Here is a 24,359-nt window from a genome sequence, read left to right on the forward strand (position 1 = left end):
GTTCAGGGTAAGCGGAACTCTAATTAAAACATTATTGGCTTTTTCCTTAGACACTATTGGCACACAGCTTGCTTAAAGACCATTTTTTTAGAAAAAAATAATAATTGTTTAATCACACTGGGAGACAGTTGTCTTAAATTATTTGTCATCATAATGCTGTAATCATGAAAGGGTGATTCATGAATCTTCCAAATTATTGAGTGGTGAGTGCACTGATTCCAGGAGGGCCTGGAGACTTTGGTTACTGTGGTGGCGTATTTCTGCCATCTAGTGGCCAATATGTGTATGTGACATCTCAAGGAGCAGATGGATGTTAAACTAGTCAGCGTCCCTCTCTGAGCCTAATCAATATTTCTGATTTCCTGTTACTCATCCACTCTTCCAGATAAACAATAAATTAAGTTCTATATATCTATATTCTCCTTTTAAAGCAAACATTCTACCAATATTTCTAAACTATCTTTAGCAATGTTTTTTGGTGCCAGTCACACCTTGAGGTGCAAAAAAAAAAAGTCATCCTATTGTGGGGAATCATATATTTGTTTTTATTTTATTTCATAGCAAACAACAGAGGAATTTGTGTTTAACAGATAAATTATCTACAACCGTTAGGCCTAAAACATGAGAGAATTAACTGTTACACAGAGGCAAAAAAAACATGATACAATACTTAATCCAACATTCAAAATGGTAAAACAACAGGATTTTGTTACAGGTAACAACTGATGTTAAAGATTATAATTACACTGGCAAAAGAATGTTGCACCGTTTCGTTTCGCTCGTCTGTTCCAGCACGGAGGACGTCCTACGGTCCGGCTGAGGGAACGGTGTGTAAAGAATGCCCACAAACTGGGTCGTGGAGGATTAAAGTGGCGTTGTGCCCAAGAACTTGGTCCCAAAGACCCGTGTGGCAACATCTCTCATGGAGATGTCACACGAGTCGACTCGGGAACCTCAGCAACACGGGATGGTTTAAAAACGAGAGTACTGAGACCACTGAAAAAGTTTGTGCAATTCACCACACGTAAACATCCTTCAATAGAAAAAGTGATGTGGGGTGTGTGTGTGTGTGTGTGTGTGTTAATGCAAGGGAATGCATGTACCGTCTTAAAATTGTGTCAGTTCCAAGAATAGAATAGTCTATAGGTTAGCCCTTGGACGAAGAGTTTTAAGTACAAAATACTATAGTAAAACAGTAGGGAATGTGAGTGTCCTTCCCTCAAGGACCTGGAATGCCCTCCAGCACTCATCAAGGAAATGGATTTGGATTTGGTGGACCAGATCTCACTTCTCTCAACAGGTATGTCTGGGAAGTTACCTGTAGGCCTAGTGCTGTTAACTTCCATCCAGTCCAACAAACAACTCCAAACCCTTTTCTCAGATGTGTGTGTACGTGTGTGTGTGTGTGAGAATGTGTATTTGTGACCATATGTGTGTGTGTGGTTTTCCTGAGTGTGTGGCAGGATTTATAGAATCATGGTTGTGGCAGGTTTTCTGGCAGGTTACTGTATGTGCGTATGTATGTAAGGTATGTATGTGTGTGTGTCAGCGTTTACACTTGGAAAAAATGGTTTTGTTTTCCGGACATTTTGATCAAATATCCTATTATCGCTTTGTTCGTTGTTTATAACAGACGTTTTATTTGAAACATAGCCAGATGGTGTATTCTTGCTTTAGTATAGGCCTACATTTTAGGCTTATTCTCAAATTCATATTGTGTTAGGTGGACGGGATTATTAGCCAATTTCAATCAAACCTTTTATCGGACATTTAATTTTTTTTCCGGACAATGTCCGGCCGGGTATTACCGGATAACCGAAACCCTGGTGTGTGTGTGTATATATACATGCAGGTTCAAGTATATGTAGCAAGCTGCCTCGTGTATTTGTGTGTGTGTGTGTGTGTGTGTGTCTGAGGCAGGTTTTTTCTCCATCCTATCTGGCTGTCTCATGTGTATGCATATGTGTGTATGCATGTGTGTATGCATGTGTATGCGAGTGTGTGTGTGTGTATGTATGGTCGCTAAGGTCCAGTGGCGTGGCATGCCTGCTGGTAGCTGGTGGCGTTGAGCGGGCTGAAGATGTCCCCGCGGACGAAGCGCAGGAACTTGCCGAGCGGGCAGAGCGGCGTGTGCGTGTGGCGTGGGTGCGTGCGGCAGAAGGTGGTGTGGAACGTCAGGTCCTCGCCGTTGTACAGCACGCGCACAAACAGGTCATCCTGCGAGCGCTTGGCCCTCAGCTCCCTCCCCCGCTCCCTCCCCTTCTCCTCCGCCGCCCTGGCTCTATCCCTCGCTCCGCCTGCGTTCGGCCGCCTCCACAGCTCCATCACCAGCCGCGCGGCGAAGCTCGGGAAGCCGGCCACGCCCTCCAGGCCCAAGGCGCTTAGCAGCGGCGCCATGGTGATGTCGTGCGCGGACGCCACGGTGACGAGGGGCTCGGAGGGCGGCGGCACCGGGTTGCCGCGGGCGACGCGCTCCATGCGGGCGGCCGTGCGCTCCAGGTAGGGCTGGGCGGCCAGCACGGCGTAGCGGTGGTACAGCCCCGCCACCTGCCGCTCCCGCTCGTCCTCCTCCTGCTGACGCCGGATCTCCGCCAGGTGCGCCGCGGTCAGGCAGCTGGACGCCGGCGACGAGGACGCGTTGGCGCTGCCGTCGGCGACGCGGCAGGGGAAAGGCAGTCCGTGGCACAGGTGGCAGAGCAGCGCGTCCACCGGATTGGCCGCCCGGAGCACCCGCGGCGCCACGCCAAGCGCCGCCGCCATGTCGACGTAGGCGCGGTCGAGGCGCGTGTCGGCCACGCGCAGCCGGTACTGCCGTCGCTGCTCGGCCTCCAGGTGGCGCTGGCGAGCGGGGCAGTCGCAGGCGCGGCCGCAGAAGAGCGCGTTCCAGTGCTGCCGGACCTTCAGGGCCGGCCGGGAGAAGCCCGGCAGCAGTCCGTAGACCAGCGCCAGGCCGCTCTGCAGCGTCCGGCTCTTCCCCGTCGTCTCCAGCAGCACCTGAGACGAGCCCAGGGACGCCGGCAGCAGCGGCGCACCACGCAGGTACGCGCCCCGCAACACCTGCCCGTTACGCAGGTGCTGGACCACACCTGAGTGGGGGAGAAGAGGGGTCCGAGATGGAGAGAGGGAGAATAGAATTGATATTCTACACTTCAAGCAATATTATACATGTCCACAGTAACACACACACACACACACACACACACACACACACACAGACACACACACAGACACAGACACACACACACAGACACAGACACACAGACACACACACACAGACACACACACAGACACACACACAGACACACACACACACACCTATCAGACAAGATGTGTTCAAATTATCCACAGCGGCTTGTAATAGGCTCTCTGACTGACCATGCTGGACGGACGTGATTGGTTTGTTTACCTGTCTGTGTGAGCTCGCCCATCTCACATAATCTGTGATTGGGCAGGCGGGCCAGCGAGGTGAGGGAGGCGTCCCAGTTGTCAGTCTGGCCATCTTTAGCCATGTCACTGATGAAGGAGGACAGGAGTGGGTGGGAAGGCGCTCTGAGAGAGAGAGAGAAAGAGAGAGACAGAGACAGAGAGAGATAGAAAGAGAGAGAGAGAGATTACCAGAAATGAATGTAGACCTATAGCCCTCTCACAACACATATATTTTGGGGAGGCCCTGGAAACACTAGCAATGTAGCAAGGTTAGGTACACTCTCTCTCTCTCTCACACACACACTCTCACACATACAAACACACACACACTTTTGGAAGGTCCTGGGGAAAAAAAACTGGCAAGGTTAACGGTGCAGTTGTGTTGTGTTGGTGAGGTCCTGGAAGGAAAAAAAAACATGCAAAAACTCTATACTCTTTTGATCCCGTGAGGGAAATTAGGTCTCTGTATTTATCCCAATAGTGAAACACACTCAGCACACAGTGAACACACAGTGAGGTGAAGCACACACTAATCCCGACGCAGTAAGCTGCCTGCTACAGCGGCGCTCAGGGAGCAATGAGGGGTTAGGTGCCTTGCTCAAAGGCACTTCAGTTGTGGATGTGGGCATGGGAGAGTAGTGCTCAAACACTTCCCTCGCCCACATTTTTCCTACTGGTCGGGGGTCGAACCAGCAACCCTTCGGTTACAAGCCCGAAGCCCTAACCAGTAGGCCACGGCTGCCCCTAATAATATTTCTTACATTTCTGACTGGACAAGAGGGATTCCACCACTTGAACTCTTCACAACTTGTTGTAATCACTCCACACTAGATATCCTAAAACCGTTGCCTTGCACAATGTCCACAGTTTTGTTCTTGGCTGTAGAGCAGACATTATGTGGTGCGTGGATGATATGACACTGAAATCTCTTTTTGAGAGGTGAAAGAAGTGAATGAAGCTAAATCGAAAGAAATACAACAAAACAGTTTCTAAAGTCAGTCAGTAGAGGAATATGTAACATGACACTCGTATTTGTAGAGGAATATGGGGTTGGATGAGGATATCTCATGGCTGTCATTACTTGTTCTGGTTGAATCACAGCTATGTGTGGATATCCTCACCCAATCCAACTCTCACTCTCATATGAGTATATGAGTCAATAGTAATACTTCACATGAACACATGGGGGCAGCAACAGCTCACTAGTATTCCATGAATGGAAAGAGAAATGAGTGAGTGTGAGTGTGAGTGTGTGTGTGTGTGTGTGTGTGTGGGGGGGGGGGCATTATAACCACAGTTGTGTGTCTACAAGTCAGCACCTGACATCTGTATGTATCTGTATGTGCGTGCATTTGTGTGTGTGTAAGCATCTATGACAAAGAGAGAGAGAGAGAGAGAGAGAGACACGGATGGAGAGAGGAGAGGACAGTTGGAGGCGGAAGTGGGGGAGGGGTTTAATAGGTTCAACATGACACGGATTACATTTTAATACTGAAAATCTGCCACGGCAACCAGATGACTATTATGGGCTGTCAACAGCCTCCAATAACCAAGCCAAAGCTAAAGAAAGCAAAGGAGAGGAAGAGAATGACAAGGAAAAAAAAGAGAGGACAGACAGAGTGAGAAAAAGAGGAGAGCGAGAATAGAGGGAAAAAAGAAAGAGATAATTGGAGGGAGAGGAAAAGAGAGATGATAAAAAGGAGATGTATAGACAGATAGAGACAGAGATAGGGTGACAGAGGAAAGTAGAGAGGGGGAGAGAGACTGGATAAATTAGAGGGTGAATAAGAGAGGGAGAGAGATGAAGGGAGGAGAAAGAATGGGGGGAGGCGTCTGAATCTTCATAAGCCGTCACTCCTGAGAGATAAACCTTGTTGGCATGTTACCATGGTGACAAAGAGTCCGAGGATTACCAACACCCCTCTCACACTTCGGTTGACAGATCAACAGCCATCAACCTAATCCTGCCAACACATACACTGTACGCAAGCACTGACATATGCAACGCGCGCACGCACACACACACACACACACACACACACACACACACACACACACACACACACACACACACACACACACACACACACACACACACACACACACACACACACACACACACACACACACACACACACACACACACACACACACACACACACACACACACACACACACACACACACACACACACACACACACACACACACACACACACACACACACACACACACACACACACACACCACACTACCCTTCTGATTCTCAGTACACACTCCGCTGTCCATGGCTGACGCCTCAAACGCAACAATCCGGTTCTGCCGGCTCTCCACATCACATCAGAAGCATGATCTGGAAGAAACGCTCTTAAACTAAACCAGAAAGGTAGTGGCAAAAAATAGCAATACAATCTAATTCCCAGAGAACACACACACACTGATGGGAATGTACCGCAGGCTGCTTTGGGTAAAAATGCCTGATAAACAAACACACAAATAAACACTCACTATGCATCCAGCCTGGTGAACCCGCTGAGTAGAGGACGAAGGGAGGATTAATGCCGTTGCAAGCTTCTGCGCACACGGTTGGAATTGCCGCATCTGCCCGACCTAGGTTTGGGGCGCAACACCCAACTGACTCTTACATGGGTGACTGACTACTCTTGCTACAGTATATTCAAGATGATGGGGAGAATGCATTTCCCTATAAGTACAGAGCACACTGGACTGACAATACAGCAAAGGTCTTTCAGTGTTGCTGCTTCTCCTGTAGTTCTCCTCATGCGCAGTTCACATGTCGTCAATGCTGTCTTGACGCACGCCCACAACATTTCGAAGGTATGCAATGGCATGCACATGCCGTATTGAAGGCACCATTTTTGTCATGTGCTTCAGCCAGATCCATGTACGCAGAGCACAGACACTTTAGTTTACTGGTAGCAGACATTTCAGACACTTTAGTTTACCGGTAGCAGACATTTCAGACGCTTTAGTTTACCGGTAGCAGACATTTCAGACACTTTAGTTTCTAAAGACAACCGTATGGCTGACTGCGGGAGACTCTGGAGAGAACGTGCTCCCCAACCGTACAGACGATCCGCTTGAACTTATTTTGACCCAAATCCCTCCTGCAAAGAGGAATGGCCCAATGCAGGTTAAGCTATATAGAGCACTGAGCAGCCCTCAGTGTGTGTGTGTGTGTGTGTGTGTGTGTGTGTGTGTGTGTGAGTGAGTGAGTGAGTGAGTAAATGATGGCAAGGAAAGGGGATGGGTAAATGTGTGTGTGTGTCAGTAATGTAAAGCACTGGGCAGCTGGGAAGCTCCAGAAGTTGTGTGTGTGTGTGTACCAATAGCTATAAAAAACAGTGACAGCAGGGACAGGCACACACACACACCCCTACTCACAGGACACACACACACACGTCCAGAGGGGCAGTCAGATCTCTATTAGACTGATTAGTTGGTCAGATTATATAAAGCCCCTCCATTACGGAGAGATTATTATGGGTAAGATTATGATTATATGAGACAAAAATGATGAGAAATAGCTAGAGAGAGAGGCAGAGATAGATAGAGAGAGACACACATAGAGAAAGAAAGTGAGAGAGAGATGTGGGGCACTAGAAAACAAAGGCATGAAAGCATCCCACTGCAGTCCTCCATAGAACTGCAGTGGCATCATAATCATGGTGCTACGGATAGGGGTTTAGGGTGTGTCCAGGTGTAAACTCTCCCCAACCCTGCACATACACTCTACATAAACCAAGCTGTGATATGCTATCATCATCACAATGGCTAAAATAAACAGTGGCTCATCCCTTTTCTGTGTTCTCTCTCTCTCTCTCTCTCTTTCTCTCTCTCTCTCTTCCCCCCCCCCCCTCTGGCCCCACAAAACAAGACAGGCCAGTTTCCAAGTGACTTTGCAAGAACTTATTTGTTAGTTTAGTTCCACACCCCAGCAAACACACAATCACACACAGACAGACAGACACACGGAGAGACAAACACACACACATACTGTACGTCAAATAGGACAACTTGTAGAGCCAGAAGGGTCAGAGTGTGTGTGTGTGTGTGTGTAACTCACTTGTTAGGAGACAAGGTGCAGTCTATAGGAGGTTTCTTGGTCCTGGGAATGGAGTAGAGAGGGTAGCGGTCGCCATGACGAATCATGACCTGCACGGAGAGCAGCTGGTAGTCTGCAGGGCTGTGGCCTGAAGCATCATGGGAAATGTAGTCAGTAAAGCACAGATGCTGGCACAGGCGTCTTTATGAACAAATGAGCAAAACAAGAGTGACTGAAGAGCTGCTAGACTAAGGCATTAGCGCTGGTTTTAGATGTTATTTCGTCTCTACATGCACTTTAAAATATGCCATTGTAAGTATGAACAATGTGCATGCTCTACATTCAAAACTGTATCAGTTTAAACTTTAAAGGTACAGATAGAATGAAATTCTAATGACTAACTTTTTAAATGTTAACACTGACAGAACAACTGATGTGCTTGCAAAATAAATATAATTAGTGCATCATGCTGTATTTGTTATAGGTTGTATATGATGTTATATATGACACACTATGTCTAGGAAGCTTTCTATTCATTGGTCTGTTGGGGATGTTGCAGTAGTAGTGGTGTGTGTGTGTGTGTGTGTGTGTGTTTGTGCGCGCATGCGTGAGTATGTGTGTCTCGACTTCCCATTTCTGCTGGGTGTGGTTTGGTGTGTTGCAGTAAGAGATGTGTGTGTGTTCCATATCCCACCTCCATTTCTGTTGGCTGAGGTTGGGGGTGTTGCAGCAGAAGTCTGTGTGTGTGTGTGTGTGTAAGTGTCCCACCCTCACATGTCTGCTGAGTGCGGTTGGAGTTGTTGTTGCAGTAGAGGTGTGTGGGGGTGCGTTTGTGTGTGTGCATGCATATGTGCATGTGTGAGCGACCCACCCTCCCATGTCTGCTGTGTGTGGTTGGGGGTGTTGCAGTTGCTGTGTGTGTATGTGTGAGACACACACACACACACACACACACACACACACACACACACACACACACACACACACACACACACACACACACACACACACACACACACACACACACACACACACACACACACACACACACACACACACACACACACACACATACACACACACACACACACACACACACACACACACACACACACACACACACACATCTGCTGGGAGTGGTTGGGGGTGTTAGTAGACGTGTGTGTGTGTGTGTGTGTGTGTGTGTGTGCGGTGTGTGTGTGTCTGCCTAAGTGCGTGTAACTAGGGATGTAACGGTTGAAAATTTAACCTCACGGTTATACTGACCAAAATTATCACGTTTTTTGGTATTATTACAGTATTTCTAAAAGTGTGTTCAACATGTTCAGACAGCACTGATAGGCCTACACGAGCTGAAATAGTTTCAAAAAGTGTCCCGTTCACTTTTTTCTTGGTCATGTTTGATTGGCTATGTGCTTATATAGCTTAACTTACCCTACCGTGACATGGAGTTTGCTATTTCTGTTATTTGGATCCAATGAGTGAGACCAAAGTAAGCGTTTGAAATAAAACTTAGGCTACTGTATTCTCCTGATAACGTGAGTGGAATGGATTTAATGTGGACGCAAACATAAAAAGATGCAGAGTGGCTACATGATACAGTGCACATTTTGCGGTGAAAATGTTCCGCCTTTTAAAATCAGGTGTAGCCTAATTCGAATCAATTTGACAACAGAATCAGTAGGGTACCAGTTTTGTTTCATTGTACCAGGCCTACTGTATGTCAAAAACAGGATGAAGCTGGGAAAGAATTAAACACACGGTTTCCACACCGTGGTAATCAACCATGATAATTATAATATTTGAAAAGAAAACGGTAATTGTTATCGTCAACATTGTTATCATCAACATTTTTATTGTGGTTTACCATTATATCGGTAATCGTTACATCCCTACGTGTGACCCACCCTCCCATGTCTGCTGGGTGCGGTTGGGGGTGTTGCAGTAGAGGTGTGTGTGTGTGTGTGTGTGTGTGTGTGTGTGTGTGTGTGACCCACCCTCCCATGTCTGCTGGGTGCGGTTGGGGGTGTTGCAGTAGCGGTGTGTGTGTGTGTGTGTGTGTGTGTGTGACCCACCCTCCCATGTCTGCTGGGTGCGGTTGGGGGTGTTGCAGTAGAGGTGTGTGTGTGTGTGTGTGTGTGTGTGTGTGTGACCCACCCTCCCATGTCTGCTGGGTGCGGTTGGGGGTGTTGCAGTAGCGGTGTGTGTGTGTGTGTGTGTGTGTGTGTGTTTGTGTGTGATTGTTTGTGTTCAATGAAATCTACTGTAAAATGTGAACACAAATAAAGGTATTAAAATGTGTGTGTGTGTGTGTGTGTGTGTGTGTGTGTGTGTGTGTGTGTGTGTGTGTGTGACCCACCCTCCCATGTCTGCTGGGTGCGGTTGGGGGTGTTGCAGTAGCGGTAGGCTCCGGCCAGGGGGTCGGGTGTGGCGGGCGGCGTCTGCAGCACGGGGTTCAACCTCTTCCTGCTCTTCCCCACGCCAGAGCGGCTGGACTCCACCGGAGACACCGGCACCAGCTGCACTGCAGAGAGAGAGAGAGAGAGAGAGAGAGAGAGAGAGAGAGATGGACAGGTTGAGACAGAGAGGAGAGAGAGGGGAGAGAGAGAGAGAGAGATGTATAGGGAGTCACAGAGGAGGGAAAGAGTGTGACAGGTAAGTGAAATTAATACCATTTCAGTGAAAGTAACCAAGCCATTTGTGCCCACCAACCTACACAGATCTACACACACACATACATTATGTGTTTTAGTAAAGCAGTGCAATGTTTTATGCAAACATTTCAGCTCATGACACCTCACTGCAAAAAAACTGATACACAATACACATTAACCGTCTGGTCTTTTACAGCACATGCTTGTGTGTGTGCGCGCGCGCACACACACACACACACACACACACACACACACACACACACACACACACACACACACACACACACACACACACACACACACACACACACACACACACACACACACACACACACACACACACACACACACACACACACACACACACACACACACACACACACACACTTAATATGTGTTATGATACAGTAGCGTGTCAGTAAATATTACAGCTCACTCTTATAGAAGTGCTCCGAGAGGATAAACATTCAAGTCTGTGGATGTCCTGAAAACACTCACATAGGCGCACACACACACACACACACACACACACACACTTAATATGTGTTATGATACAGTAGCGTGTCAGTAAATATTACAGCTCACTCTTATAGAAGTGCTCCGAGAGGATAAACATTCAAGTCTGTGGATGTCCTGAAAACACTCACATAGGCGCACACACACACACACACACACCTCTGGTGCTGTCTAAGCCTATCTAACGTCTGTCTAACCCCACCCTTGGCCGACATCACCATGGCAACGTCTGTCTAACCACACCCTTGGCCGACATCACCATGGCAACGTCTGTCTAACCACACCCTTGGCCAACATAATCATGGCTTTTCCCAAAAACTCCAGAATCTGAAGCCTTCTCCAAGACCACTGTTTACTCAATGAGCTCAATGCTGGAATAGGACTCTGTGGAGTTGAGTATGAGTGTGTGAGTGTCAGTCCATTTCAGTTCCTCTCATTTGCGCGCGCACACACACACACGCATTCACGCACACACACTTTTAACTGAAGAAAAGGTCCACACTTTCAATGAATTCCTTTGTGAGTTTGGGAAAGAGCTCTCTTGAAACACACAGTACCCAACTTCTCTCTCTCTCTCACACACACACACTTACATGCACGCAAACAAACACCTACCCAGGCACACACACACACACACACACACAGAGACACACACACACACACAGCAAACCTGGCTTGACCAAACACCACAACTGCATCAGCCTACGTGGAAGACAGGGTGTGTAAACAGTGCTTGGTCCCCCGTCTGGGAACCTAATCATGCAAGGCTCATTCTGTGGTGTGTGTGTGTGTGTGTGTGTGTGTGTGTGTGTGTGTGTGTGTGTGTGCAGCATTCAGACAGCACTTCTTCAAACCAAACTTGCCAGGTCAGGGGCGCCTCTGGGAGTGAAGGAGCATGGGAAATCGTCTACAGTGTGCTCATTCCCCAGGACTACTGCAGCACACACAGTGTACTAAGAACATTGAGGTTTTGTGTGTGTGTGTGTGTGTGTGTGTGTGTGTGTGTGTGTGTGAGAGACATTAAGATGTCAGGAGAGGCCAGCACATAGATGAAACTTTCAGAGAAATGCATTCTGTCTATTTGGAAAAGTTTTGTATTAAAGTTTTTAACAGCCATGTCAACATTTAAAAGAGTCTTGATTTCATGGTCTTCAAAAGCATTTCTGGTCTCGGCATGAGACACACACCATCCTCCCGGGTAGACAGAGAACATCTGGTGCCTTAAGAGCGAGCGCGCGCGCACACACACACACACACACACACACACACAGCAAGTCCTAAAACTCAAGGAGACAGGAAAATACCAAAGCCAAATATCCCTCAGCGCACACACACACTATATTTGTTATACACCGCTAAGTCTAAATGTGTGGTGTATTTTTCAGCAAAACAAAGAGCCCACACAGAAAGCCACATTCATAAGTCAATCAAAGAGTATAAAATCACTCACATAAATCCACCCAAAACACTAATCCACCAGGAAAACAGAAACACACAGTACACATCACTGAAACTTTGTAAAGGCTGCAAAACACCTAAATAACAAATAACTTCAAACAACTTTAGTCCAAGTTGTTTAAATATCTTTAAATAACAGTAGTCCAACTCCTTTAACATGGTCTTAAAATGCACTGCTCAAATTATACTCACCAGCAAACACCACGAACACCAGTGTCTGCATACTAACCACGGTTAACATGATGAATGTGACTAGGTGTGTGTGTGTATGTAAGTGTGTGTGTGTGTGTGTGTGTGTGTGTGAGTGTGTGTGTGTGTGTGAGCATCAGTTAAGTCTATTCAGGGAGTCTTTGCCCCATACCCTCTTCCCGCCTGCGTACACACATCCACCAATCAGAGGGAGGCAACTGGCTAACCAACCAATGGGACCACAGCACAGAGGTAAGGCAGGCTTCACAAAGAAGCTTTTGTAGGTTGCACTCTATTCCACACACATACACAGACACACACAGACCGTTAGTTCTCTATACACATTCAAGCAATGCAAAGACACATATGCAGAACGGAACAGACAATCACACAGGAATGTACACACACACACACTGTATGTGACCTGACAAGACGAGAGAGGGAAAAAAAGTGGAGAGGAGGGGGGTAGAGAGAGAGAGAGAGAGAGAGAGAGAGAGAGCCAACACACACACACACACAAACACACACACAAACACACACAGGGCACCAGTGTGGTAGTCAAGTCACTATGCCTCGAGTCCGAGTCCGAGTCCAGGTTCGAGTCCCTAGTGTTCAAGTCCGAGTCGAGTCCACTACTCATCCGAGTCAAGTCCGAGTCGAGTCACTTATTGATCCACGTCGAGTCCGAGTCGAGTCCCTATTGATCAAGTCGAGTCCAAGTCCAGCACTAAAGTAAGCATAGCCTACATGTCGTTCCATATTTTCCCATTGCAGATGAAATTCTTAAAAGCAAAACGGCCAAACCCAATGTGTTGTATTTATTATATCGGAGAGAATACCATACCATAGCCTACCATAGCCTATAGGCCTACTCATAATAAATGAGCAATCCACATCCCAATCACAAAAGCCATTAAGTCACATTATGCTGTTACTGACTGCTGACAATTGTAGGCCTACTCTGTAGGCAGTGTTGTAGAAGTTCATACTTCACAAGAGCTAGATGGACGTTGGACTGGCCTATTTTGTAAGAGGTAGTGTGGATCATAAAAGGGCCTCCCCCAGGCATTTTTTTTATTCTGGCTGTCGCTTAAGGAAACAAGGAGGCGCACACAAGGCTTGTGTGGAAAAATGTGTATTGTAGCCGAAAAATTACAAAAGAAGTCAGAGGCTAAAACTGGAGCAACAGACGTTTCGGACCTAGTCCATTTTCAATGTCTCCAGACGCCGACCTTGCTGGTTTTTCCTTTATTAATTCTGGCTGTTAAATAGCCTACACAATTTTAGTGCAGTTTGGGAGGAACAGAAACAGAGCAGGGCCCGTCTTGGTAGCTTCTTTCAGACTCCCGTGACTTGAACACTGGCTACCTGCAACTGCATAATGTTATCACTTCACTGACACTATGGAGACATATTTCATAGAGATGAAAACTAGCTTTCGGTTAACAGGGATGCAGATCATCTGCCTAATTAATTTCTTTGCGCAACAGGCCACATTCTACTTTCATTTCAGCGAGATGAGTGAAAAAAATGTTTTTTTTTAAGCTGCCATCGCCATAGGCTACTATTTGCTACGATATTCATCTGTTAGAAATAAAACAAGTTGCTATTTCCTTTTTTTGCAGTGGATTAGGCTATCAAATCGCTCGTTTGAACAGTTACAGTAATCCACTTCAATCGTGGTTTTAAATATAGTTGTTTCTGGCCTACCCACGAGAGGTCAGTTTGTCAGTTTCACTTGCGCAGACACATAGGCCTACATTGACACTCTACATGGACACTCTACTAGGCAATTTAATGTTATGCTTCTATATTTTATGACACCAAAATTAACAAGTATGCTATATCTTGATCGGGAAAACTTTTAGTTTATTTTTCTTTCGATCCGATAATAGCCTGCTGCAAATTAACAGACAGAAGCACGGCAGGGCACACCCCAAATGAAAATGAATGAATGGAACTTCGCTTCGCGTCAGTCAGGGAAAACACTGTTCACCAAGTCACGATGATCAGCTATCCAGCAGCAGTGTGTGATGTTTAGCCTAGGCTGGGTGTAATCTTAGGTAATGTCATGTCATGTATGAGAACTAATATTGCCTGGCAATACTACAGTACATTGAAAGACATGGCGGCCATGTCTCCAGGCATTTTGGTGTTAAAGTTAACGTTTGCTTTGCATGTGAACATGACGTGACTTGCGATAGGCTATGACACGAAGCAGCCTAACATTCCCTTGCACTAAAATTAGCATTACAAATAATTTAGATATTAAAATCATATAGCAAATTATAGCCTAATGACATACTACAATTATAGCCTTATGATATATTACAAAAAAAAAGTCGAATCCTCGATGAGTCATCGCGAGTGCGAATGCACGAGTCCGAGTCCAAGTTCGAGTCCTTCAGTGCTCAAGTCCAAGTGAAGTCACGAGTCTCTAAATTTAGCTAATCACTCGGACTCAGTACTACAACACTGCAGGGCCCTAAGGAGACTTTTACAGACCCTAACTCTTCCTGGCCTCATCAGCCATATGAGGCTACAAGTGGTCCTAACCAGACCCAGTGATGGGCACTATGTTCTCCGAGGGCCTGTCAGTGCAGGGCCCTTGGAATCACGCCAACCTATCACACCGATGCCAGTCTGCTGCCCATAGTTTGAGAAAAGCTGAGGTAAACTGCCCTCAGCTGGTTGTCCACCTCCGCACATTACGTTATCAGCTTGAGTCTGAAATCCCTATAGAAGTATTTTGTTTTTCAAAATGGGCACATTTTTACAATTTTTACTATAGAAGTGATTTTAAACATGAAAATGCCTCGTTGAGTTTTAGTCATAGCAATTATGTTTTTGATGAGTTTTTGTGTGCGTCTGAACTTATCAAGCGCCTCTCTCCTGTGTCTGTTGAACACAGCATCTGAACTTGATGCACCTTTATTTCCTGTGTCTGCTGAATGAAAGGTGCATCTGAGCTCAATGCACCTCTCTCTCTCTTTCTCTCCTGTGGCTGCTGAACACATCATCTGAGCTCGATGCACCTTTCTTTCCTGTGTCTGTTGAACACAGCATCTGAGCTCAATGCGACTCTTTCTCTCTCCTGTGTCTGTTGAACACAGCATCTGAGCTCAATGCGACTCTCTCCTGTGTCTGATGAACACAGCATCTGAACTCGATGCGACTCTCCTGTGTCTGCTGAACACAGCATCTGAACTCGATGCACCTCTCTCTCTCTCTCTCTCTCTCTCCTGTGTCTGTTGAACACAACACCAGAGCTCGATGCGACTCTCTCCTGTGTCTGCTGAAAGAAAGGTGCATCTGAGCTCAATGCACCTCTCTCTCTCTCTCTCTCCTGTGGCTGCTGAACAGCATCTAACCTCAATGCACCTCTCTCTCTCTCTCTCCTGTGGCTGCTGAACACAGCATCTGAGCTCAATGCGACTCTCTCCTGTGTCTGTTGAACACAGCATCTGAGCTCAATGCGACTCTCTCTCTCTCCTGTGTCTGTTGAACACGGCATCTGAGCTCAATGCGATTCTCTCCTGTGTCTGTTGAACACAGCATCTGAACTCGATGCACCTCTCTCTCTCTCTCTCTCTCTCTCTCTCCTAAACACAGCATCTGAGCTCAATGCACCTCTCTCTCTCTCTCTCCTGTGTCTGTTGAACACAGCATCTGAGCTCAATGCGACTCTCTCCTGTGTCTGCTGAACGCAGCATCTCAAGGCGCAGATGGGAAAGCTGCAGTAAGGACTCTCCACTTTCTTTTTCGCCTTTTTGCCGACTTTGCAAGATACTTCGGAAGTAAAAGTAAACAACTGGCCACTGAAACAGACTAATAATATGTTGTGCTATTTTGTGCATTTGCAGTGCCATCTGTATGTTTGTGTCGTGGGTGACTATATTCAGTGGGGGAGGAACTTACACGCTAGGGAATGAGTTTCCATGCGGAATGTTTTAATAGAATACCCAGGGTTAAAATGGTTGCCCCCTGTGTTGAAATGTAAACAGTAGCGCAATCCATTAGGCTAACATGCTTCAGGTGTTTAGCAGCAGGAAGCTAGGCTGGCGATTGGTGCTGATGATGGGCGGGAGCCCTTTATATGGCCTAGGTTGCCGACAGAAAAGAGAGAAGGAAGACTTGGGGAAGAAGGCAGCACCCAGCACATTCACACAGGTGGCGGCCCGACGGGCCCGCTCGTTCTGAGCAGACTCAGGGAAGAAGGCAGCACCCAGCACATTCACATAGGAGGGCGGTACGACATGCATGCTTGTTCAAAGCCGACGAGGATCTTAAACGAAACCGGCATTCTGTCAGATCTGGATTTCGCAACCTCCACAGCTACAACCATCGTGGAAATACTGCCAGTCGAGAAGCCGACTAGCCTCTCACTGTCCAGTCCCCCTTGCTGGAGGAAACGAGCCGCTGCTGTCCTGACGCCGACTAGCGAAATACAAAATAAGGAACTAGCCTCTGTGAGCGTGCGTGTTAATTTTAGGAGAAAACACAGTTAATATTGAGGATAAGATTAGTGTGTGTGTGTGTGTACACATGTGAGGGAGAGAGTGAAGGTGTTTGTAGGATTGGGTAGAGTGTGTGTAGGTGTGTATAGAGAGACACACACACACACACACACACACACACACACACACACACACACACACACACACACACACACACAGGAGAGCCTTTTGTGAGCCTGGTGTGGGAGTGCATTCATTCTTCTGCATCCCACTGCAGTATAATACCAGTTAAATATAGACTTCCATCAGGGGAAACATCTTTGTTAAGCAGTGAATAACAAGCCAGGCAAACAACTCCCAGTGGACACTCACACACACTCTCACACACTCACTCACAAACACACACATGTAGGGTTGGGGCTGGGACAAAAGGAGGCCTGCCTTTAACCAAGTCACCAAGCCAGCATGGTTTAAGAGGAGCAGCTACTAAACCATTTGACACACACACAAACACACACACTAACACTTACAGTACTGCACACTGTAGCTGAGAACAGCCAGCACCACCCCAACCACCAGCAACAGGATGAAGCGGTTCCTGGCCAGCATTTTCCTCTGATTGGTTCTTTCTGCTGTCCATCAGCCCTCCATTTCCCACCCCCTCTCCTGCCACCTGCAGACATGAAACAGGAAAGATCAACAAACAATTGAACAGTAAACAAACACAAAGCCTGTATCCACACCTGGATAACAAACACAGGCCACTGGGTGTGTCAGTCATATGGATGTTAAAGGTGTGTATGAGCGATAGCGGGGATACGTCACTTCTGTTGATGCTCGAACAAAACAGAGAGCTTATGTTTGGGCCTTTTTTGGGCCTGAAATCGCTGATACAACCTTTAAGGTGTGTATGAACAGTGACCACTATTAATTGACAAGGTGTGGATGGTGAAGGAGATCCGGTTTACTTTTTACTGTGTTTGTGCGCAACAGCATGCATGGAGAGCAACTTGCCCCCAACACTGTAGTGTTGTCACGATACCAAAATTATGACTTCGATACGATACCTGCCATAAATATCACGATGCTCGATACTAAAACGATACTACGGCGAAATCCTAAGATATCTGGAGAAGAAAGGACTCATACCTCCTCCAAGTGTATTGAGTCATTTGTGTTGAATTTGGTGCACTTTTGTATTGTGTAGGTAAATTCTGGGTTCTAAACTTCCTACATAATTATTATTTTTTTATAGTCAGTAAAATAGTAGGCCTACTTTGTGTGATTAAGTCCTTTATTGTTTGTTATAGTTCATTTACATTGTGTTGTGGCAATAAAGTAGCTTTAAATAGCCAAACTAGGCTAGATCAAGGTCAGTGTTAAAATTACTGCATGCAAATCACTGAATGCTATGCAGAGGGGCCTAATCTTTAGGCCATCTGATGTACAGTATAGGCTACCCTAGGCCTTCCCGTGTTCATGGGATTTCTTTGACAGTTGCAAAGGGGAAAATGTGAGGATAGTCTTCTTTGTGCCCAGTGTACAAGTACGACGTTCCAACCACTCAGGTCTTCGTCAGATAAGCCTACACCATTACCTGTTGCAATATATCTGTGTGCATTCCTACATTACGTCTATTTCTTTGATAACATGATTTGCTACCACGTACTGTAACAATAAGCCGCTATTATTATTAGGACTCAACACGCTTTGGTGGTGTTATGCTGTGGGCTTTAATTAGCGCATTTCGGGTAGCCTATCCTACATCTGGGCAATAATTATTGAACAAATTGCAGTCTACATGCCATGACAAATATTACCAGTAGTAGGCTGCTACTGACCGAACATGAAATAGATCGTTTACAAGTTATGGTAATGTTATTCTGGCGTGAACATTGCGCTTTCATCGCGTTAGCACCCTTGATTACAGCTCGTTATGTCTCGTCAAAATGATTACAGCTCTGTCTCGTCAAAATTCATTGATGAAGGAAGGTTCGCTTTATCCCAGAGAACCATACTCGTTTCACTTAAGCTAGACTAAAACATAAGAAAATAACTTGGCACTAACCATGTAGTCGTGTTTTCTATAGCATATTCGTTAACCTGTTGTTCTTTGAACTCTTTAAAAATGTTGGGATATATCTGCGAGGTGTTTAGCCAAGTTCCATGCGTAGCCTACTGCTTTTAAATAACTTTGTGTACCTGATGGCTTGCCTTCACGCGATGTATCCGAAATAGAAATAGCACACCTTTTGTTTTATCCACAAGGCCTAGAACTGTCGGCAAAGAACTATGTTGACGTTGGCTGCGCACTCACTCACTCAGAGCTGCCTGCTTGACACGCCCACTTGCCTAGATGCGTGCAAGGAGCAGTGGGAGCAGCAGTTGACACAGACACAGAACGTTATTATTTTAATAAAGTATCGATTCTAAAAACGTCTGAAATCGTATCGTTTTTTGCGTGAAGGCATCGCGATACCTTTTTAGTATCGATACACCGTGCAACACTACAACACTGCCAAAGATTCTATAGCTTTATCAAACGTCTCGGACTCTGCTTTAACCCTGTCACCATCAGTGCAGTTGTGGTTGTGTTGAATGCACTGCTCTATCTGTCATCATATAAGGCCCGCCCCATGCCCGATAAGCAAATTGGTGTTAATGATATTGCTAATACGCTGCTGGTTATTAAACAGATGGATGTATGCTCTTTGGAATTGAGTAAACAACTGCATTTAAAACCTTTGTTTACAAGAGATATTTGATTTGCTGCACTTCTGAAACAATTTGGTAAAAGTTTAATGCACCATTTCATTTTACTGCTAGTTACTCCCCTGGAACTCATAAGTCTATGAAACTTTTCCAGACCCACCCAATTGAGATATGAGAAACAGCCTGGTGTTAATTAGACAACAACAACTCTGTACACCATCCAAAAGGAAGACTTATTGCTTGGCCATTTGTTTATTGGACTGTGTGCGTAGACAACACTTAGTCATCCGACAAGGCTCAGGCCTATTGAAGAGAAGAAAGAGCAAACAAAAAACAAAACAAAAACAGCAGACCATGACAGAATAATTAGAACCTTTCTTTCCTACTTATTAATGCAAACAGTACACACACACACACACACACACACAAAACCTCAACAGCAACACAGGCCCTTTTTCCTTGTCTAGCCAATAACGCTAGGCTGAGAAGGAACATTAAAAGACAGGCAGACATTCTGTGGTCATTTCAACACACACACACACACACACACACACACACCATTTGACAACTACCCTGCAATCTATGCCACTGAGTAGGCAAGGGCATCATTATGTCTGAGAATAGACTGAGCCTGCAGGGCCTCTCCAATGTGCCTGAACAGAGCTCCACGGTCACCTCATGTCTTGTGAACGTACGTTTTAATACCGAGCCTCGTCTTCCTTCTCTCTTCGCATTTTCGCTCTCTCACACACAGGGAGAGGGGAGGCAAAAGAAGAGCGAGAAGCGGGGGAGGAAAGGACAGAAGGACGAGATGGAGGGATATAAATATATTCATTCCATTCTGCTTTAATTCTATCCCTCTTGTCTGCAGGAATACTGATTGCAGGACGTCGCACTCGATAAGCGCGGCTCTCACAGCGTTCTCCATCGCGATTTGCTAGTCTAGCAAACAAGCAACAGCTGTTGAGTTGACAGCCTCCAAGACAGCAACTTAACAACTCATGAACATAATGTCAATTATCTGCCTTTATAACTCAGCCTATATCCAAGGAATACGTACTCATAATCAAAACCAGCTGAATTAGCATTAATCACACAGCCCAAAATACTTCTAAAACGTCCCTGGTAGGCTATGAAGTTGTTGGGGGGCACCACCACACGCTAACTTAACGTTAAGTTAACTCGCCTGTAGACTTGAACTCGCTATGAACTCGCTAAACCAAAAAACATTAACCAGCAAGTTCACTTAACCATAATAGAATTTGGAATGCCATTGACGTTTCGCACAGGGTAAACATGTTAGTTCAATGTGATTACGTAGGCCTACTGTCAACAAATCATAAGCAACCATTTAACGTAGGGTAACGTTAAGTAAGCCCAATTATTATCTCACAGAACTTCAGGCAGGAAATAAACCTTACTAACGTTCACCTATGCCAAATGCAATAACGTACATGCAAGACTGATGCTACAGTGTTTGTGTTAACCTTTTTCATAATAACTTACCACATTTCCAGTAGGGGAAATGCACTCAGCAACTTCAGACGACTGACTAACGTTGAGGTTGAGCTAGATTGAGCTTTGCCATGGTCTAGTTATCAACGTCAAGTCAAAACGCGCTGCCAGTCGAGTCGATTCCCAGTTTACTTTTGTCGTTGTGGATGGGAAACATTAACGTTATAACTAGTGTGGTTTAGATAGATAGGCTACATTACATGTAAAGGACTAGCATGCATGCTAAGTTACTATTGGCTAACGACCGTATGAATAAATCACTTATTTTCCAGATTCGAATTAAAAATGCAAAAGCCTACCTGTACACTCCCAGTCAGGTCAGCCGGGTGGTCTCTACTGTCCTGCTAATCTAAAAAAAGCTACACTAAAAAGAATGGAGATGGATCCCATCTATATAGCCTCCCTACTGCCTTCCTTTTGACTCTCTCGCTCGCTGGGCTGGTTTGATAGTAGTGTGAAACTAGCGACAGTAAAGAAAATTCCAATATGGCCGCCATTCGCGAATCATTCAAAATAAAAGTCAGAACATATTCATTACTTTTTCAATAAAAAAGTTTAAAAATTATTCATTTAAAACTGTATTGTGTTACCAAAGGGAAAGTAAATTTAGAAAATAATTAAATAAGACATTTAAATCGAAAATACACATTAGAATGCTATATTTTTTCTACACCAATATAATTAAAACTGTGTGGCTGTGAAAACAATAAGTTGTGCATATGTAAAAGGGGGGTGAAATGGAATCCTTATAACATGTACTTTCAGAATATATATAGATGTTTATACCAAGTTCGCCTTTGTGAGTGCCAGGCCATACTAAGTGTGTACCGAGTCATATACTATAGGCCTGTCATTGGCACACTGTTGAACTTCAAATTGTGTGGCTGTGAAAACAATAAGTTGTGCATATGTAAAAGGGGGGTGAAATGGAATCCTTATAGCATGTACTGTCAGAATATATATAGATATTTATACCAAATTCGCCTTTGTAGGTACCAGGCCATACTAACTCTGTACCGAGTCATATACTATAGGCCTGTCATTGGCCACTGTTGAACTTCAAATTGTGTGGCTGTGAAAACAATAAGTTGTGCATATGTAAAAGGGGGGTGAAATGGAATCCTTATAACATGTACTTTCAGAATATATATAGATATTTATACCAAATTCGCCTTTGTAGGTACCAGGCCATACTAAGTGTGTACCGAGTCATATACTATGTCTGCCATTGACATACACTGTTTAACTTCAAATTGTGTGGCTGTGAAAACAATAAGTTGTGCATATGTAAAAGGGGGGTGAAATGGAATCCTTATAACATGTACTTTCAGAATATATATAGATGTTTATACCAAGTTCGCCTTTGTGAGTGCCAAGCCATACTAAGTGTGTACCGAGTCATATACTATAGGCCTGTCATTGGCACACTGTTGAACTTCAAATTGTGTGGCTGTGAAAACAATAAGTTGTGCATATGTAAAAGGGGGGTGAAATGGAATCCTTATAGCATGTACTGTCAGAATATATATAGATATTTATACCAAATTCGCCTTTGTAGGTACCAGGCCATACTAACTCTGTACCGAGTCATATACTATAGGCCTGTCATTGGCCACTGTTGAACTTCAAATTGTGTGGCTGTGAAAACAATAAGTTGTGCATATGTAAAAGGGGGGTGAAATGGAATCCTTATAACATGTACTTTCAGAATATATATAGATATTTATACCAAATTCGCCTTTGTAGGTACCAGGCCATACTAAGTGTGTACCGAGTCATATACTATGTCTGCCATTGACATACACTGTTGAACTTCAAATTGTGTGGCTGTGAAAACAATAGGTTGTGCATATGTAAAAGGGGGGTGAAATGGAATCCTTATAACATGTACTTTCAGAATATATATAGATGTTTATACCAAGTTCGCCTTTGTGAGTGCCAGGCCATACTAAGTGTGTACCGAGTCATATACTATAGGCCTGTCATTGGCACACTGTTGAACTTCAAATTGTGTGGCTGTGAAAACAATAAGTTGTGCATATGTAAAAGGGGGGTGAAATGGAATCCTTATAGCATGTACTGTCAGAATATATATAGATATTTATACCAAATTCGCCTTTGTAAGTACCAGGCCATACTAACTCTGTACCGAGTCATATACTATAGGCCTGTCATTGGCCACTGTTGAACTTCAAATTGTGTGGCTGTGAAAACAATAAGTTGTGCATATGTAAAAGGGGGGTGAAATGGAATCCTTATAACATGTACTTTCAGAATATATATAGATATTTATACCAAATTCGCCTTTGTAGGTACCAGGCCATACTAAGTGTGTACCGAGTCATATACTATGTCTGCCATTGACATACACTGTTGAACTTCAAATTGTGTGGCTGTGAAAACAATAAGTTGTGCATATGTAAAAGGGGGGTGAAATGGAATCCTTATAACATGTACTTTCAGAATATATATAGATGTTTATACCAAGTTCGCCTTTGTGAGTACCAGGCCATACTAAGTGTGTCCCGAGTCATGTACTATGTCTGCCATTAACATACACTGTTGAACTTCAAATTGTGTGGCTGTGAAAACAATAAGTTGTGCATATGTAAAAGGGGGGTGAAATGGAATCCTTATAACATGTACTTTCAGAATATATATAGATGTTTATACCAAGTTCGCCTTTGTGAGTGCCAAGCCATACTAAGTGTGTACCGAGTCATATACTAGGCCTGTCATTGGCACACTGTTGAACTTCAAATTGTGTGGCTGTGAAAACAATAAGTTGTGCATATGTAAAAGGGGGGTGAAATGGAATCCTTATAGCATGTACTGTCAGAATATATATAGATATTTATACCAAATTCGCCTTTGTAGGTACCAGGCCATACTAACTCTGTACCGAGTCATATACTATAGGCCTGTCATTGGCCACTGTTGAACTTCAAATTGTGTGGCTGTGAAAACAATAAGTTGTGCATATGTAAAAGGGGGGTGAAATGGAATCCTTATAACATGTACTTTCAGAATATATATAGATGTTTATACCAAATTCGCCTTTGTGAGTGCCAGGCCATACTAAGTGTGTACCGAGTCATATACTATGTCTGCCATTGACATACACTGTTGAACTTCAAATTGTGTGGCTGTGAAAACAATAAGTTGTGCATATGTAAAAGGGGGGTGAAATGGAATCCTTATAGCATGTACTGTCAGAATATATATAGATATTTATACCAAATTCGCCTTTGTAGGTACCAGGCCATACTAACTCTGTACCGAGTCATATACTATAGGCAGTGTTGGGAGGGTTACTTTCAAAACGTATTCCGTTACAGAATACAGAATACATGCCCAAAAATGTAAT

The 24,359-nt window shown here is 44.8% G+C and overlaps 1 protein-coding gene across 3 annotated transcripts; it reads right to left on the reverse strand.

Moving 5' to 3' along the window:
- Window positions 1-529: 529 nt before the first annotated feature.
- Window positions 530-21,421, reverse strand: pxylp1 (2-phosphoxylose phosphatase 1). 3 transcript variants are annotated; one of them, XM_076282696.1, is made up of 6 exons: window positions 21,292-21,421; window positions 17,296-17,438; window positions 9,851-10,015; window positions 7,513-7,639; window positions 3,407-3,549; window positions 530-3,086 (listed from the first exon to the last, which is right to left on the reverse strand). In XM_076282696.1, the coding sequence occupies exons 2-6, from the start codon at window positions 17,372-17,374 to the stop codon at window positions 2,023-2,025; spliced, it is 1,578 nt and encodes a 525-aa protein (XP_076138811.1). In that variant the 5' UTR covers window positions 17,375-17,438; window positions 21,292-21,421; the 3' UTR covers window positions 530-2,022. The 3 variants fall into 3 exon arrangements, with proteins under 3 accessions (XP_076138811.1, XP_076138812.1, XP_076138813.1); XM_076282697.1 differs by lacking the exon at window positions 21,292-21,421 and adding an exon at window positions 20,984-21,259; XM_076282698.1 differs by lacking the exons at window positions 9,851-10,015; window positions 17,296-17,438; window positions 21,292-21,421 and adding an exon at window positions 8,363-8,602.
- Window positions 21,422-24,359: the final 2,938 nt, after the last annotated feature.

This window comes from Alosa pseudoharengus, unplaced genomic scaffold, assembly GCF_046254945.1.
Source record: "Alosa pseudoharengus isolate Yale_2024_CS ecotype anadromous, Long Island Sound unplaced genomic scaffold, YU_APseudo_1.1 YU_APseudo_1.1_scf_13, whole genome shotgun sequence".
NCBI lineage: Eukaryota > Metazoa > Chordata > Actinopteri > Clupeiformes > Clupeidae > Alosa > Alosa pseudoharengus.

Excerpts from the sequence above, each read along its gene's own strand:
- pxylp1 (XM_076282696.1), bottom strand. The coding sequence starts at position 17,374 with ATGCTGGCCAGGAACCGCTTCATCCTGTTGCTGGTGGTTGGGGTGGTG. Across the intron at positions 10,016-17,295 it reads CAGCTACAGTGTGCAGTACT|TGCAGCTGGTGCCGGTGTCT; the intron begins GTAAGTGTTAGT and ends CTCTCTCTGCAG. Across the intron at positions 3,087-3,406 it reads GGGCGAGCTCACACAGACAG|GTGTGGTCCAGCACCTGCGT; the intron begins GTAAACAAACCA and ends TCCCCCACTCAG.